Here is a 27,191-nt window from a genome sequence, read left to right on the forward strand (position 1 = left end):
GTGAGACGTCACAAATCAAACGTCTCGCTCTCCCCACTGGGCTGATGGGAGATTTCTGAGAGCTGCAGCAGGTTGTTGTTTTAAAGCCCTGCCTGTGGCGTGACGTACTAATCACTGATGCTGCAGCCAGCACTCTGACGGAGCAGCTCCCTGCAGGTAACACGCACCCTGCTACGAGGCCGCGGACCTGGAACGACTCCGAGGCTCAGCAGCAAGAAAGACTTTTCAAATATTCCACAAAATAATATAAAACAATATGATATAAACTTGATGTGTTGTTGTCTGAACTCAATGTTGTTATTGTGAGACTCATAATTGCGTAACGATTCATTAACTGCAACGACAATTAAAAGACAAACAGTCAAACTGAGTAGAGACAGACAGACGGACATGGACCTACAGTTGAGACAAGGCAGCAGCAGCAGCAGCATCATTTCTCTGGTGCTGCAGGTGACGAGGACACTGAGCAGATTAAAGTTTGTGGAGACGAGGAGGACACACTGAGACGAGGCCCTGGGTGCATCTCTGGGCTGTGAAATGGAAAAGTGGGATCAGACCCATCAGATGAGACTGGATTCATATGTTCATATGTGTGATGTCTCAGTGACGCCTCTCTACATCTTGTCTCTGCTGCTCCTCAGGATTCACTCTGATGGACGGACACCCCGGCTGGAGACACGTAATATCAGGCACGGCCCTTGAGTGGTGTCCGTGTGGAGGGTGGATGTCTTCAGGAAGCTGTAAATCCAACGTAAGTGATCTGTTATCTCTGGTGAAATATCTGCGGTGCAGCACACGGTGATAAAACACTGAGAGGATCCTCATTAGCGCCGACGTCTCTATAAACCCAGCACCAGCCTGTGGTGATGTCACATTCAGCCCAGTGGGGTCCTGGAGCTCCTCACACTGCTCAGCTTTAGATGAGCTCATCACTTTCATCCTCCCTGATCTCAGCCTCAGGACACGAGGACGCGTCCCCTGCAGCTCTCCGCCCTCTCTGTTCCTTTCTTCTCACCGATTCCCATCACACTCTCCACACGACTTCATTTCTCCTTCCTCTGTCTGCTCGGCACCCGTCGAAAATATATTTCTTAAAACAGACTCGACAATGGTGAGTTTCACGAATCCGGGGAGACGGTAGTTAAACAGGTTTGTTTTATAGACGGAGACGGCTTCATAAATACTGACAGGTTTTATCTTTATCAGGGTCAGTTGATGTTTAAACTCAGATCCTTAAGAAAATATAATAATAAATAATAAATTCAAACTTTACTTTACTTCAAACTACTAACGTCAGCCCACATTTCTGCCTCGACAAAACTTTAGGTGAAATTGTTCTTCAGCTTCAGTGACGGTGATTCAGGAAGTTCTCTTTCAGCCAGAAACACTGTGGAAGTACATTTCTACCAAAAACTTTATGTTCCACAGATTTACTTCCACTGGAGTTGTGGTCTGATTGTCTGTTCCTCAGCAGGATTACACAAAAACCTCTGAGCGGATTATCATGAAACTCGTTGGATGAAGTCAGGACATTGTTTTCTCTTTGTGAGACGTTGGTGGTTCTCAACATTTTCACTGTTTTTCCAGAAATGAATTCACTGGTCATGGATGGAAAAAACTCCATGTGTGAAATTTGGTGCAGTTTGATTTAACATACGGGAATGTTGGGCACACACACACACACACACACACACACACACACACACACACACACACACACACACACACACACACTCTGAGACGACATGGCGGTCAATCACAGAGCTGAAAGCATAAACAACAGGGGATTCAGGTCAGCGGTGAAAACAGAGCAGCTGAGGAGATTCCACTCTGAAATATGCAAACACATTCTGCCGGGGCTTCAAAGAGGAGGCAGGCAGTGAGTAAGGATTGGATTTGGTTTCCGTTGGTGTGTGTACCGCAGTAAAAACATCTCAGAGCGCTCGGAGTGCTTTATCTCCTCTCTGCCCCCTGAGAAGGGAATTAGACTATTAAAAACCACACACATGCATGCACACACAGCACAGTGCATGCACGCAAACACACACACGTTCGCCTGAGACCCTGCCAGGATGTGGAGAGTGCAGTTCATTTGCAGCGAGCTCACTGGGTCCAGTGCCTTACAGGGGAAAATCCACAGGGGCCCAGCGCCATTCGTTTCTGACCATTTCAAATGGAGCGTCGGCTGCACGGGGGCAAACAGCTCGTCTCACAGGACCGGTCAACGGAGACGCTGCTTCACCTCGTGGTCAAACTGCATTGTGGTTCTGGAGATCAAGAATCATGGGATATGTTGGTCTGGGAAGGATGCACCTGGTGGAGCCTCTGATGCTCGGGGCTGGAGGGACACATTTGTCGGAACCTTCGTATCGGGACGTAGTTAAACCGACAGATTTTGACACGTGTCCAGGTTCTGCAGAACGTTTGTCCACAGACTTTAAAGTGTAAAGTTCGTCTTTAACACAGAACATGTGTCTTGTCCTGGTCTTCGCTTCATCTGTCATCAGCAGTCTGCAGCACACTGAGCCGTCACTAGCTCACAGGCTCACGAGCTTTAGAGAGTCCGTCCTCAGGCGGCAGGTCAACGCGCTGGACGACTGTTTTGAGTCTTGTCTTCTTCGTGGAGGCTGTTAGGGATTCATGGGGCCTCGGGGAGATTAGGCTGGAGAGCAGCAATTAAACCACAACACCGCTCTCCATCTCCGTCTCCACCTTCCTGTCTCCTCCTGCCTCATCCCAGACTCACACAACTACAGGTTACTATGGAAACAGCTTCCCTCCCTCCCCCCTCCCACCTCCTCCTCCTCAGTGAGTCGTGGTCGGCCTCTTGTCTCCTCGTCCTCTTTACTCTGGTTTACACCTCACATTCTTCTTCTTTTCTTATCTCTTCATTAGCACCTGTCACCTTTGTTATCGGCCCTTCCTCCTGCCCCCCCCCCCCCCCCCGCTCTCCATGTCACTCCCTCTATCTGACTTTCTATCCGTCCTGCTGCCGGCAGCGTGAAACCAAATGTCAGGCCTGAGCTGGCACTGAGAGCAATCACAGGGAAGGCAGGGGAGGGAGAGAGCCGCCGAGGGAGGTGAAGAGATGTGGGATGAGAAGGAGGGGGAGAGAGGGGGGGAGGTAGAGGAAGGGAGACAGAGGAAGAGGGAGTCAAGTGCACTTCTGTGTTTGATCGGAATATTCTCGTGGAACGTCGCCTGACGTACGCCTCCTGACCAGAGACCGTAAAGATGAACGATACGACAGTGACCAAAACTGGAGCCAAAATACCTTCATCGCCCCCTGGTGGCCGGCTGCAGCATCAGTCATAGACTCCTCCTCCATGTTAACAGATGGGACATGTGACCTGTGTGACCTGGTGTCCATTGACCGATAGGATCCAGAGATGAACCTCGTCTGTTTAAAAGAGAACATGAGATTGAAAGTGTGTTTTTCTGTGAGATGAAAGTTTCTTGCATGTTGTGATCAATCACACTGATCTCGACTATAAGTGACATTTATTCACGCTCCGCTCGGATCTTCTTACTTTTGGCTTCATGTCGGGATCGTTGATAAAGTGACCTCATTTCTAAACATCCTCACGTCTCAGCCTCGTTTTCCAACTGCTCTTCTTTTAGTGTCTGTAGCAGGATGTGACTGCTGCTGCTTCCAGAGACACGAGGTTATGACTTCCTTTCACACAGGGGGAGAGTGTGTGTGTGTGTGTGTGTGTGTGTGTGTGTGTGTGTGTGTGTGTGTGTGTGTGTGTGTGTGTGTGTGTGTGTGTGTGTGTGTGTGTGTGTGTGTGTGTGTGGAAGCTCTCTCTCGTCACAACAGTGAAACTAATAAAGGATTAATGGAATTTGGGGGAAAGTTTCCAAACAGGACAACAGTGAAAGTGTTTTTCCAAAAGTCCAGAGAGGAGGCGAGGTCATGAACAGATTATCACAACCACGAGTCCCACACACACACACACACACACACACCAACGACTTCTACCCACTCACTGACACAAGTAGAACACACACACACACACACACACTGCATGTGTCCTGCAGCAACCTGAAGAATATGTTTCCTTTAAAACACCAGATTTATCCCTGATTATTATTTATCCCTGTTTGTCCATCATCTCTCCACCCTCTGAGACTCGCCCCCCCGGTGCCCCCCCCCCCCACTCTCCAGGCCCCACCTGTGAGTCGGGATGGAAGGGGAGGTCAGGCTCTCAGCGGGCGCCGCTATCAGCCGTGCTCCTGCACAATGCCAGTGTCCAGTGGAGCGTGTGAATGGGGTCATGCCAAGGAGATGGGAGACAGAAAGCTAGGCTGCCATGCGTGAACAGGGAGAGACAATTCCTGAGGCCGTCTCCTCTGCATTAGTGATGTCTGAGGACCAGTACTGTCGTCTGACTCTCAATGATATGTCTCTGCTCCAGATGTTCAAAGGACCAAACACAGGAGGAGACGATACGCTGCTGATGCATGTTGCAGTGGTTTGAATGAAGAATTCAAGATGTCATGAGAAGATACAGCAACACAAACACGTCATCGTCAGTGTTCCTGTGTTTGTGTGTAAATAGACGTCTCAGGTTCTCGTGCTTCATGAAACACACGAGGAAACGTTTCTCACTTCCAGCGTTTGAATTCAATTAACAAGGTGACGGACGCGTTCGGCCTCAGCACAGTTCTGATTTAACAATTTCACTTCGTTTCGTAATTGAGTTGAAATTAATCTGTTGGGCTCGGGGGGCAGGTGTGTGTGTGTGTGTGTGTGTGTGTGTGTGTGTGTGTGTGTGTGTGTGTGTGTGTGTGTGTGTGGGAGCTCTCGCTTGTTATGTTTGTATATTTCTTAGACATTAGAATGTTTGGGTTTGTAAACAGTTTCTATTATTTGGACCTTAACGACATTATTTGGTTTCTTAAATTATTTCCTGTGTTCGACGATCAGAAGAGAAAAAACCTGCAGCAGACAGAAATATGAAACTAGCTGAGGGAAAGGGTTCAGGTGTACAATATATATATATATATATACTGTATATATATTATACAGTAGATGATATATTATTAGATTTACACTGTGTAGCTGATAAGGGAATTGGGAGCAGGTGGGTGAGGGTCATGTGATGATTGAAGGTCAGAAACGAGCAGAACGACAGACTGTGACTCGACGGGGATTTAAAATATATATTAGAAGAGCTGGCTGTAACCATGACAACCCCTTATTTATCCTCCCAGCTTTCCACATCTGCTCCTGCTCCCACGTCCAGGACGTTTGTTTTGTGACTGTCCAGATACTTAGAGTTAAGGTGAGCGACTGATTTGAGACTCCGCCCACTCAGGCTCTGATTTAAACTGATCCTTTGTGATGATGAGAAACACGAGCTCAGGTTTTCTCATCATGTTTTACCATCGAGGACAGAAAGCTTGTCTGTCTCTGCTGTGGTCAGGATTATTCAATCTGCAGACTAATGCCGTCCACTCAGAGGTCACCTGCCACTGTACACGAGTCTGCGTGAGACAGACACGTCCTGCGTGAGACAGACACGTCCTGTGGTAGAAACATCGCTCTGTGCTTTTGGTTTATTTGTAGTTTTGATGGGAAGTGACGGCGTCGTCCTGAGAGGAATTCAATTATAATAAACAACGTGAGAAACAGATGAATTCACAGAATCGTTTCACTGCTGAACCCAGTTAATGTTAATGGAGCGGAACACGGAGGAAACATCAAACACTTTACTTCAGTAGAAATACTGCAATATCAAAAGTAAACCTCAGTAAAAGTGTTTTAGTGTTTGACGGTATCAAAAGTATTTGCGGAGCCTAAGGTAGAATGAGTTGTGATTAGCTGGTCCCGTCCTCTGAGGCAGAGTGGGACACGTCTGAACCAGCAGTTTGTCTGTGAGGGACCTTTGACCTTCAGGACGACAGGAGACTCCAGAGTCCAGCTTTTATCGTGCGGAGAGAAAATGAAAGTGAAAGAAAAAGACAATTTAGGTTCCAGGGTTGGACTTTACTGCAGTCATGTCACTGCAGGGATTAGAAACTCCCTCGCTCTCCTCTCTCCCCCCTCCTCTCTCTCTCCCCCTCTCTCTCTCCCAGTGCCGGGTGGACTTTCTGTTTTCCACTTATGTTTCCCTCCGTGATGAAGAGCCCCCCTCCCCCCGCACCCCCTCGTAAACTTCAACAGATAGTGACTTATTTCAGCAGAGTCGCCCTCTGCTGCTCGATTGAGAGAATGCAGGTATCAGGAACGTCCACATTAGCGTCACATTCACAGACGACACTTTTTTGTTTAACTTCCTCTTCCTCTCCTCATCTTCCGCTCCTCCTCTTCCTTTCCCTCCGATGATCTCATCCTTCGCCAACTTCTTTTTTTTCTGTGCTCCGACAGGTTGAGTGATCGTCACTGGGCTCTGATGGTTCTGTATCAGATGAAATCCACTTCAGTGCTCCGTCACTGTCACGGTGAGTCATTCTGAAACTAATGGTCCAGCACCGAGATGATGATGGAACATTCAGACGAGGGGTGGGGCCTGTAGAGCAGCAGGAGGCGGGACATGACGTCTAAACTCTGCTGTAAAGATCAGTGTTGTTGGCGTCGGCCCTCATCACCAAAACATCTGGAACCTCCTCATCTTTCCAAGTGGACGTCTTCGTCTTCTACGTGTACGGCTCCTCTTCTTCATCCTGAGAGATGAGTTCTTCCAGTTTCACGTCCGTCACATGTAGAAACCTCAGAGACACGCCCACTCGCTCACTGGGGAGGTTCCAGATGTTTCACTAAAAACATCTTCTTCAACATTAAAGTTCTTCTGAGCTGCAGATCCTGAAGCTTCACTGTGAACAACCACAGAGAAACTGTTTGTTTCTGCAGCAGCTGTTGTTTTCAGTGAGAGTCTCCTCAGCACCCCGGGACCAGACTGAACCCCCCCCCCCCCCCCCCCCCCGCACCACCACCTCACCTGCTGACAGGAAAACAATCTAACGCCGAGTCTGGGGGCGAGAACATTTAACGGGAGATTGCAGACGATTTCACCGTTGAGGGAGCTAACGGGGGTGTTGGGGGTGTTGGGGGTGGGGTGGTGGAGGGAGGTGAGTGGTTGTCTGGGCCACAGCTCAGAGGGCCCGGCCCCCACAATGCATCTGAATCCAATCCACTGCCTGACGGATTGGGAGGCAAATTGACAGTGTCACATTTCATATCAAAGCAGGAGCAGGGCTGAGGCCTGGTGAACACAGGACAGTGTGTGTGTGTGTGTGTGCATGTCCGTGCACGCTCATTGGCACAGTTGAATGCAGATGTATTGACACCTGCATGAAATGAAGAAAAAATGCAACCCCAGCATCATGAAGCTGCTTGTGTGCAGCTACACAACCTGTGTGTGTGTGTGTGTGTGTGTGTGTGTGTGTGTGTGTGCACATGCTGATGGAGTCCTGCAGTATTGTGTTGTACAGTAAAGTGGTGCAGTGACTAACCCTGGAGTGTCAGTCAGTCAGTCAGTGATGACAACATGATTGACCCCAGTTCAGGATTAAACCCCCCCACTCCTCTGTGTGTGTGTGTGTGTGTGTGTGTGTGAGAGAGAGAGCGTGCACGTTCCTCCTGCAGCAATCAGAGCGGAAACAAACCGTGTTTCTTAGACACCAGTTATCTGTGGTCAGTCTGCTCACACGGTGGTTTTCTGCCCTCTAGTGGCCACGCACACGACTGCAGGAGGTCACTGCATCTTATAATAATGATAATAATAATAATAATAATGAAAACCACAGAGGAAGAGTTTGATACGAGGAAAAGATTTATTTCACATTTTTTTCTTTTTAAATATCACCAGCTTTGTTTGAGGAATCACAGACATCAAATAACAGGAAGAATCAAGAGGCTCATGTACACAGAAGGACACGAGGTTTTAGATTAAAGATTCAGATTAAACACACGGGACGTCAGTTCTGTTCGAGTTCTGTTCGAGTTCTGTTCGAGTTCTGTTCGGGTTTTGAGTTTTATGGTTCAGACGGAGCAGCGTCTTCATCTGATCCTGTGAGAGGACAACCAGTAGAAAAAGAGGCGAGGGGGTAAAAGTTGGAGCTAAAGTTAAGATGCAGGAGACATGAGGTCATCGCACAACAAGCAGAGACAGAGACACACTGCAAACACACACACACACACACACACTAGAGATCAACAGTTTGACGAATTCAACAATCCGATCACAGGCGACGCAGTTTTTACTAAAGACTGTAAAAAGAGACAAAGATGGACGAAATGACGGCTTCCAAACGTGAAGCCAAAACCTCTGCATCCCCTACTGGTGAGAGACAGTAACTGCACGGCAAGAACGTTTAATCATTTTCTAAAGTCATTTTAAAAGTAGCAAAGAATTTTTTTTCCTCTCCGAACATTTCGTGTATTTTTTGTGCAAACGTGACTCTTCTCGTGACGTCATCGACACAAGACGGCAGCGTTTGCATCGTAGACATTTTAGCTTCAACAGGAAGTAGAGACGCGTCGTCCATCTTTCTTTACGTTGTTTACACACCTGGATTCAGACAAAACCTCTTTACACACAGTCTACGGGTACAACGCGTTAAAACCGGCGACCTGGTCGATCTGACCTCGGACCTCCAGTGCAGGCGGGACAAGAAGGGGGCGGAGCAAAGGGCAGAGAGTGTCAGAGTCACACAGGCACTTGAGAGGAAACACAAAAACACCACGACTTCTATTAAGGCACAACAGATTACACACACACACACACACACACACATCTTTGGAGCAGTGGATTCTCTCGAACACAGAACGACAGTCGCCTTTAAAACGACGTTTCTTTGTGATTCTATCTTTTATCTTTCTTGGTTTCAGATCAGCTGATTGTGAGTCAACGTGAGACGCAGTTGAAATTTCTAACAATGTGGATAAAATGCAGTTTTTCATGTTGTAATAGTTCCAACGTTTGTTCGTCCATCTTCTCCGAAGTTCGTTTAAAATTGAAAATTAAAATTCAACCCTGACGGATTCACGGGTGGATTTTTCTTTTACTTTGTCAAAGTCTAGTTGTTGGACTCAGTTTGTGGAAGAGAAAACATCTCCAGTCACATGATCATATTCCTGTTTCTCGTTTGAAGGAAATACATTCGAATGTTTTTACTTTTCACGACATTTAGCACAGACGACCACAAACAGCAGCTCACGGCGATAAATACAGATTTTACCTGAAGAATAAAGTTGGAAATATTCTTAAACTTTTTTAAATATGTTGAAAGTCAACTAATCCCATAAAAACTGATAATGTCTCAAGTGTCTCTTTAGAAACACGTCAGCAACTAATACGATGTCAGAATATTTCTTTAAACAGCTGGAAACTGATGTTTGATGCTGCCGTCGTCAGGAACCATTTCATGGGATTCATTTAAAACAAACTACAGCGACGGTTGAACCAAACTGTGAAGGCCTCTGAGGCAGATTCCTGGTTTTATAAATAAAACTGACTCAAGGCTGAGTGTGGGGGGGGGGCTCCGCTTCGTCCAATGAGGATTTAAAGAAAACCAGGAAGTGGATTTCATGGAGTCGTGGCCAGTTTGAGCTCCAACATTAAAATAAAAACAACTGCACGGGTCACTTTGGTTCACACGTCACAAATCTGCACAAATTCCACAAAGGCTTCAGTTTGACGCACTTTGAAGGGGGACGAAGTCGGGGGACGAAGTCGGGGGACGAAGTCGGGGGACGAAGTCGGGGGACGAAGTCGGGGGACGTTATGGAGGTTTTACAGCAGCACGACGAGGAGGAGGACATGATGTCAAATAAACATCAACACAGAAAAACGGTTTTAACAGTCGTCTGAAAACACTGAACCTCTGCAGAGAGGACGAGACTGGAGTTAAACATGGAGTCACTGGTTCTGTCTGTTCATGGGACGAGTTGACAATAAAAACAATAAAATAACACAAATAATAAAAATGTCACCATCTTTAATCTCCTCTGTGGTTTTTAATTTTGGGAAACAAATGTTTAAATGTGACACGACTGGATCCAATTAAACAACTTCAGCTGCTCGTCCAGAAGAATCAGCACCGAAAATCATCAGAGGTACACACACACACACACACACACACACACACACACACACACACACACACACACACACACACACACACACACACACACACACACACACACACACACACACACACACGTGATGTGATCCATGGGAATATCATTGGCAATGTGTGGAATATTAATCATATATATTTGTCATTTGATTCAGATCTTTTTTCTTCATTAGTTTCATTATTTCAATCTTCTCTTCTTCTCTCTTTACGTTTAATCTTTAATCTGTTTCTCTCTCTCTCTCTCGTTTGTGCTCGACGGTGCACAAGCTCAAACAGTCTCTCTTCCGACCGGGCGTTTCTGAAATAACATCCTCTACCCTACGTAGGTCTCCACTCTGAACATAGACGCAGAGGAGCGTGAGCGCTTTAGCTCCGGGGGAGGAGGCCCTTCTTGTAGGCCACGAGGCCCGCTGCCGTGGCAACTGTCAGGAAGGCGGAGACTCCTGTGATCTTGAGGAGGCCGCCGACCGACGGCAGATTCCTCTCCCAGAAGGTGGTGACGATGGGCAGAGCAGGAACTTCCTGTGGGAGGGAGGAGACGAGCGTGAGCTACGTTTATCCAGGTTTTCACTTCCTGAAAATCTTTAGAATATTTCTCTCACCACACACTGAGGCTCCGGCTGCCAGATCTGACTCTGCTGGATTTTACCCATAACACACAGGACCTGCAACAGACGACAGCAGCACGAGTCGTTGATCATCATCATTTCAAAAAAATGTGTTAAAAGCTGCCGCCAACGATCGATGAACCTCGAGAACTGCTGTGTCTACAAACTGTGGCGGCTTTTGGAAATTTGAATTTGAATTAACAACAAGTGGAAATGTCATAATTGAAATATTGACGTTTGGTATGAAGTTTAATTTAGTAAGTTAGTTTCACTGAACCCGTGAATATTAAACTTCTCTCCTGGTTCCTGAAGGGTTTGGAGGTGGGTGTGGCTCTCACCTCTCTGGCCGCCCTCTCTCCGGCCTGCACCGCCCCCTCCATGTAGCCGCTCCACTCTGTGGCCGTCTCCGTCCCAGCGAAGTACAACCTGCCCACCGGCTCCCTCAGCACCCTGCGGAGGACAGGAGGAGCTAGTTTGTCCCTTAGTCTCTTAGTTTGTCTTTTTACTGGTTTGTTTGTTTGTCTGCAGGACGGAAGGCGTGGAGGAGACTCACTTGCCGTACTGGGTGAGGATTCCTGGGGGGAAATAAGCCGTGTAGCAGCCTCCAGAATATTCCTCCTCACACCAGTTCTTCTCCTCGTAGTGAACCGGCTGAAACACACAGGACACGAGTGTTTGAACCAGTGAAGCTGAGACCGTTCACTGTGGGGCTGGTCCCCGAAGTGAGAACACGACAAACAAGTGAAAGTTAAAGACTCTGGTGAAGCAGCGATGCTCCACGCGACGCTCGGTGCGGACGCTCGTAAAAACCAAACCAATCCCGCGGTGGTGAGTCACATGACTCTGATGCTGAGACGTGTGAGAAACGTCCAGTCTGAGGGTGAACTCACATGCAGAGCCTCCTCTGAGCCCAGCACCCTGGAGTAGATCTCACAGATCCTCTTCAGCCTGAAAACAGCAACAACAGTCTGGATTAAACGGATCCTGCAGCTCGGGACAGTTTGAATCTTCCGTCTCGTCTGCGCTGTGAGACCCACCTCTCCTCTTTGGTCAGTCCTGATAGTTTCCTGCACTTACGGGCCAGGATGAATCTGAAGGCCAAAAGAAAATGATCAGCGACGAGGCAAATACACAAACACACTGTGAACACAACACTGTCACATTATGACACGCGACACAAAACTGCATCTAGCAGAGAAACGATTCACTCTTTTATTTTATTCTGAGAATACGTTTTATTCTGTTCCTCACTGTTTGTCCTCAGCAGAGAAATCAGAAAGATTCACTCACGTCCGTCCTTCAATACTTGAAATAATAAAAGTTAATGTTGATCACAGGAAATAATATTATCAGAGTTATTTTTCACCCCATGATCGCAGGTACACTCCCATCAGGCTTTGTGTCGTCCAGCGTCAGGCCAATAGGAGCGCCCTCCTCCTCGATCACCATGCTGCCACAGTAACCTGGACACACACACACACACACACACACACACACACACACACACACACACACGTTGAGTTTTAGGACATAATCAGCTCAGAGGTCAGTGTGTTTTTAAAGATAAAGGATTAATTAGTAAATTAACATTGTTTTTTTAAGTTAATTCATAAAATCTGAAGGCTGAGAAGTGACGACACACAAACAGTCAGAGGTCAAACTTTTTTTTTGTTCCTGTGTGTTTGTCTTTTGTCGAGAAGCTGTGAGACACTTTTGTTTTTAAGGAGTTTACAGAAAATGAATTTAAAGCCGACAGTTATGTGAAATCTTCTGTGTGATGTCACTCGACGGATGTGTTCTGTGTTTCATGACCTCAGACTTCCTTCGTACCTTTCTTCCTCCAGAAGTTCTCCTTGTAGTAAACCATGCACTTGATGACGGAGCCCATGGGGACGCGGTGGATCAGCTGGTTCCTGAGCGGCGGCAGCTCGGGGTTAAAGTGCATCTTCAGATTCAGGCCGGGAGGAGTCGCCACGATCACGTACTTGGCCTGAGGAGAGAGAGAGAGAGAGAGGGAGAGGGAGAGAGAGAGGGAGAAGACAGTGTGAGCTGCATCACCTGTAAGGCAGGTTACCTAGCAACCAGCAGATGGCAGCACAGAGCAACTCTATAGGCCGAAGTTAGTGATTCAGAAGTGTCATAGTTTTATAAGTAACGTACAAATACAAATACTGTGACAGGGTACTACTACTACTACTAATGTTGGACACAGTTACTCCATCAACTGGAGATCTGACATCAAAAGTACACACAATAATAAATATAATAGAGTATAAAGTTGTGTATTGTGGTGGAGTAGACAGGTCCAGTCTGCCGCTGTACTTGAGTACATGTACTTAGTTACTCTCCAGCTGCAGGAGACGTGCTCCGCTCGTTACCGTGTAGGTTTGTTTGTCCAGCGTCTCCACCACCACCAGGTCTCCGCTCTGGTCGATCCTGTAAACCGGAGACTGCAGCTTCACGCGGTCTCCCAGCTCCTTCGCCATGAACTCGCTGATCTGACTGGAGCCGCCCACGAACTTCCTCTCCTGCAGGACGGAGAGAGAGCATGGGGGGGGGGGGGGTCGGTCAGCATCATGAGATTAAACCACCGACAGATCGGATCTCTGGTTTTTATGATCTATTTTCTCAGGTTACATTTGTTCTATCCAGTCTGATCCTGACTCCTCCACGATAATAAAACCCACATTCAGGAGAGAAGCCGATAAAGGTCTGTTGATTCCTCCTGAATCCAGCCTCCGTCATTCCTCTAAACATTTCCTGAACCAGAGGGAGAGTTTATTTTGGAGAAGCTCAGACCGACGACGGCTGAATGACAGAGGAGGGAAAAGTGCTGCCAAGCTCTCGTACGCAAAATGAAATAGACGGTGAACTTTTCCATATGGGCAGTTTCAACATCTCTGTGTTCTCAGTGCATTCCACTGTTGCATCGTGGGAGGAATTCTCCTGCCAGTCACTGGAGCTAAATAAACCTGAACACGGCGAGTCTGAACTTGTCCTGTTAGACTGAGGAGGACAGAGTTCTCACCCTCCTCCGCTCAGGTTCACTCAGAGTGTGCAGCGACCCACCTGTCCTCCGTTAGAGGTGGAGAAGATCCTCATGGTTCCTCCGCACTGTTTCACGTACCAGAGGAACCACAGCGCCGACACCTCGTGAGGTTCAGACGTCACGTTCACGTTGACGAACAGTGTGGCGAAGCGGAGAACAGTGCTACACGGAGAGAGGGACTAAAAATCAAAGTTTGAATTTTCCCAACATCGTCTGCAGCATGATTTTATATGAACGTCTCTCGACTCCGTCTCTCGGTTCGTGTTTACCTGGTCCAGCAGATTTTTTCAAAGAGCTGCTGCATGGACATCTTGTCCCACTCCTCAGCGTGAGGAGCTCTCCACGGAGCCTCCCTGGGAATCTGACACACAGAATAATATATAAGATTATATTTTCAATAAAAGATCAAGAATTCAAAGAGAGGAGGAGTAGAAACAGAAGAACTTTACCTCTTTGCCCATCTCGTCCATCGTCCTGAACAGGTTGTTGAAGTCCAGCAGGACGATGGGGTTCCACATGGGGGGGAAGGAGCCTTTGAACGGGTACGACTTTCCCTGTTCAACACACATCGTCATCATCAGAGAACATTCCAACAGATATTACATTCATGATCAAATCCAATATCATGTTTCGGCTCCGTCCTGGTGAGGACGTCAAATAAAAACTTATTTTTTTATTAAAGAATACTTCCTGAAACATAAGACTCTTCATCCGTGAGCTTCGTTTACCATTAAATCTGTGACATAAATATTCACATGAGTTTCTCAGGCTGTTTACACGTAGTAGAGATTTTCTTTGAAACCGACCTAACCTTACCTCCAGTTACCGTGACGATGAGCAGTAAAGAGGGTCGAGGGTCAGCTGGGTAAACGGTTGTGCAACAATTCCTGATTCAGGCTCATTAAACCCGATAAGAGCGTCCACACGTTGTTTATGTGACGGACTCTTGATCTGTTTCTCAACCTCACAACTGATTAACTAATACATGATGGATCATGGTTATTAAAGTCAACACAGCAGATTACACAGCTGCTCTTCAGAATTCTTCATGTTCACGCTCACTTTACATATCGATGTTTTAAATTCTTCAAGAGTTTTTCCCGTAAAGGAAATTGTCGAGAGAGTTGATGTTCTGTTTATCAGAGGATCTCTGCCAGTGAAACTCTGACACAGAGCAAACACTCGCTCTATAAATCCTTTCCTCATAATCTGATCTGGTTCTTCAACTGGTTCCGTTCAGGTTCCATCAAGAACTAAAACTCAAAGTGGAGCTGGACCGAGGTCGATGCAGATGTTAAAGAATTCAGAGACTGAAGTTGGCCGATAATAATAATATATATATATTATAATATATAATATAATATATTATAGATCTTCTGCCAACAAACTGTGACACGATTCATCAGCGTTAGAGCGTTTCTTGGATTCTGACGTCCACGTGTTCTTCACTGACGTGTTCTGATCCAGAACATTTTCTTTTTCCCGTCGATCACTTGAGATAACGGGCGACACCTGTTCATTCAAGCGTGTGAGCTGCTGTAAACGTCTCTGCAGGACAACGTGTCTCACATTCAGATTGAGAGGTCCATTTCTTTTAAAGCCCATTAAACTGGAATCACTCGGATTCTGTTGTTGTGGCTCAGTCTGCAGCAGCCTCTCTCTCTCTCTCTCTCTCTATATATATATATATATATATATATATATATATATATATATATATATATATATATATATATATATATAGGTCCTTCTATCCCAGAGGAACGAAGGACAAACTATCCCAGGATGCTTTGTGCTTCAGTGATGCTTTAAAATCAGGCTTCAGCTCAACCACACAGCTGACGGTGCAGACGTTAATCAAGATCAATAAAGAGTCAAGTCGTGAAATAAAAGACGAGTCGCTCGGTGCACGTGTGTCATCTGTGTTTGTGAGGAGGAGAACAAGAAACAGCTCCATTCTAATTACGACCAGGTCTGATGTAACATCCATCGCCATGACGACGTCACTGTCCATCGACCGCACGGACGCCTGCTGCTGCTCGGCTTCTTATTACCTGACAAATATCACCACGGCCAATCCTGACGGGACTCCACTTTCTAATGACTCGCACCGTTTGGTTCTTATCAAACTGAAACTCAAGAGACACAAACAGAAAGAACAACAGGTCTGTCACCATGGAGACGCCGGCCGAGTGAAGACAGGAGGAGGATGGGCGGATGGGGGGAGGTGTGTGTGTGTGTGTGTGTGTGTGTGTTTGCAGCAGCATCTGCGTCCACTTCAGCGACTCAGCTTCACTGGACTGAACACACGAGTCACTGTGCTGAAGAATGGACGACAGTTTCAGACGCCACACGCTCGTCTGTGTTTCACACGTTTATCTTGTGACGCTCATCTTTATATTCTGATCCCAGAGATCTGAGAGCAGCTGAAGCTCCACGTGAGGATTCTGTGTCGAATCTTCTACTGAATCAGAATCTGTATGAAAACACACGAGACTGAGCAACAGCGCCCCCTGCAGCCACACATGCTGATTAATCCTGTTGAGCTCCGAGGACGTAGACCGTAAATTAAAGATGGACGACATGACCGCTCCAGGAAGTGAATCCAAAATGTCCCGATCGCCCGAGATGCCTCGTTCACCTTCGTACAGTAAATTCAGGGGCTGCGTTCGGAGACCAAATACAAATACAAAGCCCCGATCCTTCGAGTGCGTCGTTCATCCCAGAGAAACGCAGCCTCCAGCAGGTGAATCCTTCTCAAGCCAACGTTTCCCAGAATTCTTTGCATTTTGCTGCTCGTGTTTCTGGATTTTCACCTCCCTCTCATTTTAGGTTTCCTAACCTGGACTGAATAATTAAAGATCTCGTCTTTTATTCTAAACTCTGATTTCTGCATTAGAGAAATATTTAGACACGTCTGTGGTTCCTCCATTTCACTTCAGCTCGTGTGAACGTGCAGCGAGGACACAATCTGACGCTCTTTCTCAATCTCTGATAACCAGGTCTAGTGTTTAATCAGAGTCTGTTTCCACATCTCTGATAGTGATGCCTCATTAATAAACCCGTGCTGAGAGCTGCAGATGCAAGATGACTGATAAGGGAAGCCAGCACTGGCCCTTTGGATTACAGTCTGCCATAGAAAAGCTGATTAGCTCCGCGGCTCGGGAGAAAGCTAGTCCTAATCACACAATGGCTCAGGACACATGCTGCTTCACTGTCTCTCCAGCTCCTCGTACACTGTCTCTCAGATCACTTTCTTCCCCCGCGGGCCGTTTGTGCAGAGATAAGAAAAGTTTAACGTGCTGTGTTTACGTCTCGTCTCTCTGGGCGGGACCCATCACAGCCCTGGGCAGCTCCAGGTCCTTCTCTGATCCAACTACACACACACACACACACACACACTCACACACACACACTCAGGTTGAACTCGTTCTGTCTCTGTAACGGTCCTTGAGAATTGTCTCCTCCACATATCAAACAATTAGCCCGTTAATCGATCATCAGCAGAATAATAATAACAATGGCTGCAGATTAAACCAGCTCAGTGTGTCGAGGTCCTTCCTCTGGTTTGAGTTTACTCAGCTGGTGAACAGGTGAATATTTATGAATATGTATAATATCTACGGCAGCAGGACACGTGGGACAGACCATGTGACACATTAACATGGATGCAGGTATTCTGATATTAACCAGATTAAGACGATAATCTGAATAAGACTCTGACATGTAAACAGCGTGTTCTGATTCTGAGCTTAGTCGCATCATGTGGACATGTTTACGTCTTCATCGCATTCTAACGTCCTGATGGAGCTTTCACAGTATTTTACCTGCAGCTTGAAGACACAGGACCACACACACACACTGCATGTATGCACACACACACACACACGAATACGCCGGCTGACGCTGATAGGGTTGAGCAGCTTTCCATGAGACACGCTGCCATGGTAACCAGCCAGGAAGCTACGAGTGGCACGCATGCTTCTGTGTGTGTGTGTGTGTGTGAGTGTGTGTGAGTGTGTGTGAGTGTGTGTGAGTGTGTGAGTGTGTGTGTGTGTTTGTGTCAGGTCTTTGAGTGGATCCAGCAGAGATAGTAGCTAAGAGACGCACTCACACAGGAGCTCCCTCACACCAGCGTGGACGGATTCAGAGCTCGGGCGGCGCCTGACAACACAAGCTCCTTCCAATTAAAAGTCTCTCAACCAAACATTCATTGTTCTTGTGAGCGCCGGTCGTCACGATGGTGACATTTCACAGCTGTGCAGGAGCGGGTCAGTGTTACATCAGTGAAATCACAGTTCGATGTGGATTCTTAGAAAGTGTCTTGTGTTCCCTGCCGATCGTCAACTAACACACACGAGAAGAACGGTGGAGCTGCGACAGGCTCACTGATGTTCATGTCGTTCTTTAGTCTCGAAACTTGGACAAGTAAAAACTACGCCACGAGGACGGGAGCATCAGCCGCTGTCCCCGCCTCCAAAGAAAAGAAAATTCAACTTGATGGGGGTGGCGGTCGGGCGGAGTTGAACAGCTCACGCTCGTCTCAGCCCTCGGGAATCTTGAGACTCGATAAACCTCATGGTGGTTCATCAGAACCTTCATCAGAACGGGACCAAGGAGAAATGGAAGAACGAGCCCTGGTCTGATGAATCACCTCGTCCTCTACATGGACGGTCAGGTGCATCATGGGTAAAGGATGGCAGCAGGAGGCACTGAGAGAAGCAGCGTGAAGCTCTCTCAACGTTCGGCTGTAACTTGGACACATGCCACAGAAAGTAAATATTTTTGCAGCGTGCATGGAAACAGGCGACCCTGACACCACGGCTCTCTGCCGAGCTGCAAACTGGGTCAGAATAAACTGCCTGAGTTCAAGATGTTGACTAAACCAGAATTCTATCTAATCCAAGCATCTATGGGAAGTCGAGGCCTCACGGAGGCCCCACTGTGATCGACAGGAGAGTCGCGTAGAGTCCAAGCCTCGACGGGTCGGAGATGTTTTAGGTTTTCACTCAGACTCTGGTTTTAAAGTCGTCCATATAAATCTTTTTATAACCTTGACTGTTCATTAAGTCTTTAATTCAACTTTGTGTTGAGTCATGGCTGTAGAAGTATTTCCACATCCTCCAGCCTCCTCATGCACGAACAGGAAGTGAGTACTCCGCGATAAAAACTGCTCTCTATGAAATTCAGTGAAAGTGTTTGTGTGTGTGAGTCTGTGAGCACAACCCCCGGCCACAGGCTCAGAGTCCATCTCTGAAGTTGAGATTTATTGACTTGAACAAAGCCTAGAAAGAGATAAAAAGATAAGAGCTCTCTGTCTGTATCTCTCTCTCTCACACACACAGACACACACACACACACACACACACACGGCAGCAAATCAAATCAGGTAAGAACACAACTGTGTTAACGACACAATAATGAGATATGGAGAAAAGAACAAGGAGAACAAAGAAACATGGCCGCAGTGTCTCCTCGTTTCTTTCTTCCTTCTTTGTTTGCTTCACTCTCCATTCAACCACTCAGAGAAAAGAGAAAGTGCATTACAGAAGCCCCTCAGGCTCAGATTAGCATCTGCAGTCACTAATGCTGCTCAGCAGACATGTGGGAATCACAGGAAGCACAAGATGTTACCTTGTCTTCTCTGAGCAGAGTCAGAGCGACGCTGGTGCAGCGGCTGGACGAGTCCCCGTCTCAGCTGCGTGAGACTCGTGTTTGGTTTACAAGTCATTTTAAAGTGTGCTGCATTCAAGTGACTGACGGAGGACGGCCTGACCGAAGAAACACGTCTCTGCACAACAGCAAGAAAACACCACATCCCGAGACACTCACTTTGACATAATGCACCAGCTTCTCCTGCTCGTTGACTTTGTAGGTCTTCACGTTGTATTCTCTGGCCAATCGGAGGATGCGGTTCTGAGTCGGTCCGATGTAAGCCCCGCCCAGATCCACCCACTTTGTCTCCTTATTCTGAAAAACACACAAAGAACATGCAAACACAAGGAAGATGAAAAATATAAAATATAATCACATTCCAGCACTTGAGTTTCAACAGTAAAACCTGACGACTGATGTCTGTGAGTGTTTAATTTACTGGTGTGAGCGACAGTGACGTTCTACTTATTAATATTAGGGATGTTTGAGAGCGGGGGCTCTTACCTGCACAGTGAAGGTTCGACCCCCGACTCGATTCCTGGCCTCCAGCACCACAGGGTTCAGTCCTTGAGATTTCAACAGCTTGGCTGCACTTAACCCTGCACACAGAGGACAGAGGGACAGAGGGACACAGAGGACAGTGAAGACACAGACTTCTCTATTCCCTTTGTAAAGTGGACAGACACAGAGGCTGTCACACGTCAGGACAGAGTTTGCTTGGTGCCACAGCTTCAGTACAAAGACGCACTTCATCCTGTGTGAGTCTACGTGACGAAGCTTTCGGAGAAGTATGAAGGGATGATTTAGAAAGTAGAGAAAAGAAGAAACTGAAAAATCATCCGTTTGTTTTGTTTGAATAATTTTCCCTCAGGCGTCTCTTGAGCAGGATTAAAAACAGGATTACCGAACCTAAAGTCCAACCACCCAACATTTGCCTTTTTCCACTGACTTGGCTGGAAGTCGAGGAGCTGTGGGAAGGGTGGGAGGGCAGGGGGAGGGGCACATTTTTGTAGGAACGGGCCGAGAAACGTGTCAGCTGACCGTGTGAGGGCAGAGCAACGAGTACACAACTCTAAAGGGATTCACACAAGACATCACTTACTAACACATCAAACGGCCACAAGTTTGTGGACGCAGTTTGCACAAAGGTTCCAGAATCTGGCTGCAGAGATTTGATCCCACTCGGCCACAAGAGCAGAACTGAGGTCCGACAGTGACGCACAGAGATTCAGTTCTAGAGCACAAACTTACTTTCTTTACTTTTTTAAACATATTTTAAATTATATCGTGGTAACGCTTCTTTTTACGGGTCCTAGATTCTTTAGTTTTTTTTTTAGAAAGTCCCAAATAATAAAGTCTAGTATTTAGAGGAAGAATATCTTGAAGGGAAAACAATGCGAACTGAAACTAGAACAGGTTGAAATGGAGAAAGTAGGTTTTTAATACCTGCTCAAAATAGTAAATGAATCTGTAGCTACATGAAAAATGACGGACGTTAATGTCAGTTCTTTATCAGATAGAAAATGTGTCATAATGAGAAGCTTCATTTTACAGATGTGGTCTGTGGACGTTTGGTAGAAACTGATGGGACTGTTCAACATTTGTTGATCGATGTAGTTGACGGATTTTCTTTGGTAACAAACACAAACTTTTATCTGAGTCAAATATTCACCACATTCTTCAGAGATGATTTAATCTGGAGAGTTTCATGCTGATCCTGGAACAGTAGAACTGTGAATGACTGAAGTGAACGTGAAGTGTGGTGAACAGCTCCTTCCTCTTCTCCGCTCATGTTTGGTTGAAGTCAGGACTCTGCTCTGAGGAAACTCTTCCACACTGAATCAAGCTCCAGCTGAAACTGACGATCACAGGAGTCGACTGGTAACAGACGGCAGGACGCCGCCGCCCCCGCACTCGGCCTCGGCAGGCGCCCACATCTGTGCAGATGTTTTTCTGGCCTTCGCCCTAAATTCCTTTGTTTGCTTCACATCTAGAACCTCTGACTCCCTCCATCCAAATCCCGCTTAACCCCGTTAAGGCCGGCAGGGTTTATATTAGCTTTAGTATATTTGGTCTTGTATTACCCAACTCCAGCCTCCAGTCCCTGAGCATCCCCCCCCCCCCCCAGCAGGCTTCAGAGAGAGCATCCGAGAGGCTCACAAATCTTCCTCCTGTTAAATTGATGCTATTACCTGCACTCAGATCCAAAGGTCAGCGTCTGTCTTGGAAAACAAAGAGCGTCTGTCTGTTTCTCGTTTGTGCCTTCAGCAGTCAGAGGAGAGCAGCCTCCTGATTGGACGCTGCTTTGATCTGGAAACTTGTTTGAATTAATTGAGTTGTTTCTTCACGATAAAAGACTCGAGTCGATACGAGCAACAGATCAGAATGAAGCTTTCATCACTCGCTCCTGTTGTCTGACCTCCACTCAGCCATCATGAAACAGAAGAGGAGGAAGGAACCGCACGGAACCATCGACTCAATAAGACTCCACTGAAACCGACTGGAGCAGTGGGGGGGGCAGAAACACAGACACAGAAAGAAGGTGTGACATAAAGAGCACGGACTCTCTCACGGAAACACATCAGTGTGTAAAGAATCATTTCGTTCCATAAGCGGAGGAACTTCCTGCGTTCACTAAACACACGAGGACGAGACACAGGTACAACAGATCAGGGGCGGGGCAGACGATCCCAGTGGCGGGAAAAGCAAGAGCAGGAAGTGGAGATCTGTAACGAGAGCAATTATGGAAACTGTGAACCCTGAACATTGTCCTCTCATCCCCCGGCCATGCAGAGATCATTAAAGAGGAGAAAGGTTTTCAGGTCAGACTGACGGAGACTCTCTGAACATAAACACACGCTGGATATTTATCAAACAGACGCAGCGGCCTTGAAGCGCATTCATCCCCCCCTCCTTTGTTCAGATGCATTTAAGGAGGGATCAGATGGGGGGGGGGGGTAGATGGCATGGCAGAAGTGAATCTGTGCACGAAGCGTGAAGTCGACGTGGAGATCAACAGTGAGATCAGAGAGTGAAAGTTTGAGAGACAAGAGATGCAACGTAACAGAAAAGGTGACAGATGGATGGACCCGTCAGAGATGAGTCCTCGCCACGTTCACCGAGCTGAATTCATCTTCTACACATTCCATCTGTTTTCTGTTTCCATTGATGTGTTTCATCGTGTTTCCCTCTCGTCACTTTGCTGCTGGACGTGGACACATTCAAGTCCTACTACTTTCTCTTTCCTGAACATTGTGTGATTTTAATTTTCACAGATTTCCTGAAATTAATGAATAAATCTCGATAAAAACAAATCTTACATATTAAGAGGGCTGATGTTGTTCAGTATTTAATTTATTGTCGTGGGATAAATCCCTGGAGATGCATCATCTCGTTGTGAGTTGGCTCAACAGTCTTTTAAATCTGTTACAACATCGAGGAGTTCTGTCTCTGCTCAGTGAAATCCCTGTGATTATTATTCTACAAGACGTTCTGTAAATAAAACACTTCAATAAATATCAGATGTTCTCTCTGGTGATTCTTTGTGGATCTGTGATGAGTCTGTTCGGCTCATCCTCTGCATCTAGAGCAACATGAGGCTGCTGCGTTATTTACAAGAAGGAGCCGGAAATGTTCGGTTCAATAATGTAAAGTAAATCTGTCTCCTCCTTCTACAGCTGCATGTGTCCCTCCACGTCTTGTCCTCTGCTCGTCTCCTCCACCTCCAGGTTCTACAGTCGTGGTACAGTTTGACCTGAAGGTGCTGGAAGCTTTGACACACACACACACACACACACACACACACACACACACAGTTCTTTTCATCCTCTGTGCAGGATCAGGCAGTTTCCTTGACAACAGTAATTGTTAAGGTGGAACCACTTGGCAAGAACATTTGGATACTGTGTGTGTGTGTGTGTGTGTGTGTGAGACTCTCTTTCATATTTGACTCTACAATTCAACATGAGTATTCACACACACACACACACACACTGATACGTCTGAAACTTCCAGAAGAACCTGGCCGATAATGGACTTATTGACCAAAACACTTGTAGATGTTTGATCTCAACTGAGCAACTGAACTCTGTTTCCAGGCGACAGCAGCCAGAGTCCGACCAGAAGACGTGTTCTGGGTCCGGATCAAACTGAACCCTGGTTCTGTTGGTTCACAGTGAAAATGCGGCAGAGGGACTTCCCGGCGGTGGACTGATAAATATCAGAATCATAAAGGCAGCTCACACTTCACCTCTATGCAAACACTGGATTCAGCAACAGAGACGCCGCAATCTGTCCGACAAACACTGAGCAGGAACATATCTTCATTATTATTGTGTTATCGCAGCTCCAGATGTGTGAGTTTCCAGATGTGCAAACCTCCATCAGCCTCAGGAGCGTTTCTCACAGTGTCATCATTAGTAAAAAAACCAGCTGAGATTACAGCTGCACGTTTCTCACGACTTCACCTACAAGACAAACACAATTACACACGAGGCGTTGGACTAATAACGAGATCGGGCGGCTCAGTGCGCTGGTGTTTGCACAGCTGGGCGGAGAAAGTGCAGCAGGATCGAGGCCGTGTCGATGGAAACGAGAAGACGAGGGTTCGACTGCTTCAGGGGCGTTCAGGTATCACGAGCAGACCCACGGTGTCGTCTCAGAGGATGCACGTCATCGAAAGGTGGAACAGGACGGACCATCGTTATGTCGTCAACAACAACGGGACCAGAGTTGTTTCCGAAGCTCAGCTGAAGGAGCTGCCAGCTGTTTACGTCTGTGAGTGACACCTCCTGACTTGAGCCACGTCACCAAATCCACCTTCTCATCTTTTCTTGCGAAAACATCTCAAGAGAACTGAGAACTCACTTCACTTTACCGCTGAGTGACAGTCAGTGGGGGGGTCAGGGAGTCTGTCGGCCCTCGGCTCAGTGAGCGAGTGTCTGAATCGCCTCCTGCACAGTTTACTGAGCGGAGCTGTGATTGTTATTCAGCTCAGGAGCGACGAGGCCGGTGAAACTTCTCACATCAAGTTCCCTTTCCCACAAACACTGGTTTCCTCAGCTCTCAGACGCTCCGACCTTCCTCTCTCACCACTTATTTCTTCCTACCACAACAAAGAGGAAGTGCTTCCTCCTTTCTCTTCCCTATCTTTCCTCCCCCTCCTTCCTCTGCATCCTCTCTGCTGCTGGTTTGATAACAAGCTGTCACAAGCGTTTAGCGTTTTCTCAGAAAGTGCTGGCGGCCCCTCGAGGGGTCGCGCCGGTCCTGCTGGTGTGCGGGCGGCTGCCAGGCTGGAAGACCACAATTGCATTTGCAGGCAGAGGGAGGAAAAGGAGGGAGAGACGGGCGCTCCCTCGCCTCCCTCTCCTCCCGTCACTGACAGTGATTGTTATGTGTGGGGCTCATTGTGAGCCAGTAAAGGCCACATGATAAACAAATGGTGTAATTACAACAAGCTAATGTGACACCAGGCTGCGTTATTACATTAACTTCCCTCCCCAGCATTTGTTTTGGGATGTGACTGGTATTTGAACTGACACTGACCCAAATTCTTCTCTGTCTGAGAGACGACAGCGGTCAGAGAGGAGGACGAGGGAGGACGAGGGAGGACGAGGGAGGACGAGGGAGGACGGAGGTTTCAGTCTCTGTCGGGCCGGACGCCATCGCTCGACACAACCAGCTGACGGACGTTTGAATCCTGCGGCTGCACTTTGTACCCGAGAGTCTGCTCGTGTGTGAGTGTCACAGCAGGTTAAAGTGTGTGTACACACACACACACACACACACACACTAGAATCAGTCTTATCAAATAAGGAGGATCTCTGGAGTTCTGCAGCACCGACGACGACTGTCTGAGAACACAGACCGCCAAAGTAAAACACAGACTGCCAAAATAAAACATGTTTCTGCATGGGTACAGTGCATCTACCCCCCCCCCCCCTCCCATGTCACAGGAAATAAAGTGTTACTTAACATGACGTCAACAGAAGCTTTGGTATTTCCACAAGAAACTCAAACCTGTTTCCCTGCAGGGACTCTCTTCCTCTGCTTCATCATCATCATCATCATCATCATCATCATTACTGAGGGGAAATGCAGCAATTTAATAATTAGTTTGCAATTAACATGTAGTTTTAAGTGGCTGGAGGAGGTGAACATCACACACACACACACACACACACACACACACACACACACACTGTCTCCATGACCTCAGAGGACATTGCATTGACTTATTTTATTTCCCGGAGACTCTAACCTGAGTTACTACTTAACACTAACATTAAACATGTCTTCACATTAACATGACGTGGAGGAGATTAGCCTAGCTTAGCATCACAATAACATGAAGGGAGTGTTTCACTGTTCATTAAATAAAAAATAATTAAAACTTTATTTGTCTCATTCGTTACAGCAGCGAAGACGAAATACACATAAAGAGAAAATAACAAAAGCTACAACATGTGGGATTGAATCAACACACACACACACACACACACACACACACACACACACACACATATTCACACACACATATATTCACACACACACACACACAGTCAAACTTTAGTGACAGGGTTTGTGTAAAACAAGACAGGTGGAGTCACATGACAGCTTTATGGATGCAACACACACACACACACACACACACACACACACACACACACACACACACACACACACACACCTTCCTCTTATGTAATACTGGGTGAGCTGTGGCTGATTAGCTGCTGGTGGGAGATACAGAGGAGGAAGAAGAGGAGGAAGAGGAGGAAGAAGAGGAGGAAGAAGAGGAGGAAGAAGAGGAGGGGGACAGGAAGGTAGAGAAACTAAAACCAAACACCACGAGGAAGAAAACTGAGCTTTCATCCAAACAGTCCTTTAATCCACACACACTGTTGGTGCAACAGGTCTGCACACACACACACACGCACACACACACACATATACACACACATATACACGCACACACACACACACGCACACACACGCACACACGCTTCTCTCTCTGCAGAACCGCAGCGCACAGTAAAGTTTCCTGACGCAGCACGCACCTGATATCCCTCCGCCGACCACTATCACATCGTACGAGTCGCTGGGCTCCGTCATGGTTCGGCTCGGTTGGGCTCAGTTAGGCTCGGCTGGGCTCGGCTGGGCTCGGCTCGGCTCGGCTGGTCCCGGTGTCTCCTCCGCTCGGCTCCGCTTCGCATCTGTTTAAAGACTGCGCACCGCCCTGACTCCGCCCCCTCAGAGTGGAGCAGGGACAGGGAGGAGGATCAGTGTGATGCTGCTGTTAACATGGAGGAGACATGTATGTTCCGTGTGTGTGTTTCATCTGTGTGTGTGTGTATGTTTCATATATATATGTTTGTGTGTTTCATCTGTGTGTGTGTGTATGTTTGTATGTTTCATGTATATATGTTTGTATGTTTCATGTATATATGTTTGTATGTTTCATCTATGTGTGTATGTATGTTTGTATGTTTCATGTATATATGTTTGTATGTTTCATGTATATATGTTTGTATGTTTCATCTATGTGTGTATGTATGTTTGTATGTTTCATGTATATATGTTTGTATGTTTCATCTATGTGTGTATGTATGTTTGTATGTTTCATGTATATATGTTTGTATGTTTCATCTGTGTGTGTGTGTATGTTTGTATGTTTCATGTATATATGTTTGTATGTTTCATGTATATATGTTTGTATGTTTCATCTGTGTGTGTGTGTATGGTTATATGTTTCATGTATATATGTTTGTATGTTTCATCTGTGTGTGTGTGTATGT

The 27,191-nt window shown here is 46.8% G+C and overlaps 1 protein-coding gene across 1 annotated transcript; it reads right to left on the reverse strand.

Moving 5' to 3' along the window:
- Positions 1-7,760: 7,760 nt before the first annotated feature.
- Positions 7,761-26,626, reverse strand: mao (monoamine oxidase). Its single transcript, XM_069533060.1, has 15 exons — positions 26,454-26,626; positions 19,903-19,997; positions 19,576-19,713; positions 14,193-14,297; positions 14,013-14,104; positions 13,764-13,905; positions 13,073-13,222; positions 12,525-12,684; positions 12,061-12,157; positions 11,732-11,785; positions 11,585-11,642; positions 11,248-11,345; positions 11,033-11,144; positions 10,689-10,751; positions 7,761-10,608 (listed from the first exon to the last, which is right to left on the reverse strand). Exons 1-15 carry the CDS (start codon positions 26,506-26,508, stop codon positions 10,453-10,455), a joined length of 1,575 nt encoding a protein of 524 aa, XP_069389161.1. The 5' UTR covers positions 26,509-26,626; the 3' UTR covers positions 7,761-10,452.
- Between the last annotated feature and the right edge of the window lie 565 nt (positions 26,627-27,191).

The sequence above is a fragment of the Paralichthys olivaceus genome, chromosome 10, assembly GCF_024713975.1.
Source record: "Paralichthys olivaceus isolate ysfri-2021 chromosome 10, ASM2471397v2, whole genome shotgun sequence".
Lineage (NCBI taxonomy): Eukaryota > Metazoa > Chordata > Actinopteri > Pleuronectiformes > Paralichthyidae > Paralichthys > Paralichthys olivaceus.

Excerpts from the sequence above, each read along its gene's own strand:
- mao (XM_069533060.1), bottom strand. The coding sequence starts at position 26,508 with ATGACGGAGCCCAGCGACTCGTACGATGTGATAGTGGTCGGCGGAGGG. Across the intron at positions 11,643-11,731 it reads GGACTGACCAAAGAGGAGAG|GCTGAAGAGGATCTGTGAGA; the intron begins GTGGGTCTCACA and ends TGCTGTTTTCAG. Across the intron at positions 10,752-11,032 it reads GAGAGAGGGCGGCCAGAGAG|GTCCTGTGTGTTATGGGTAA; the intron begins GTGAGAGCCACA and ends CGTCTGTTGCAG.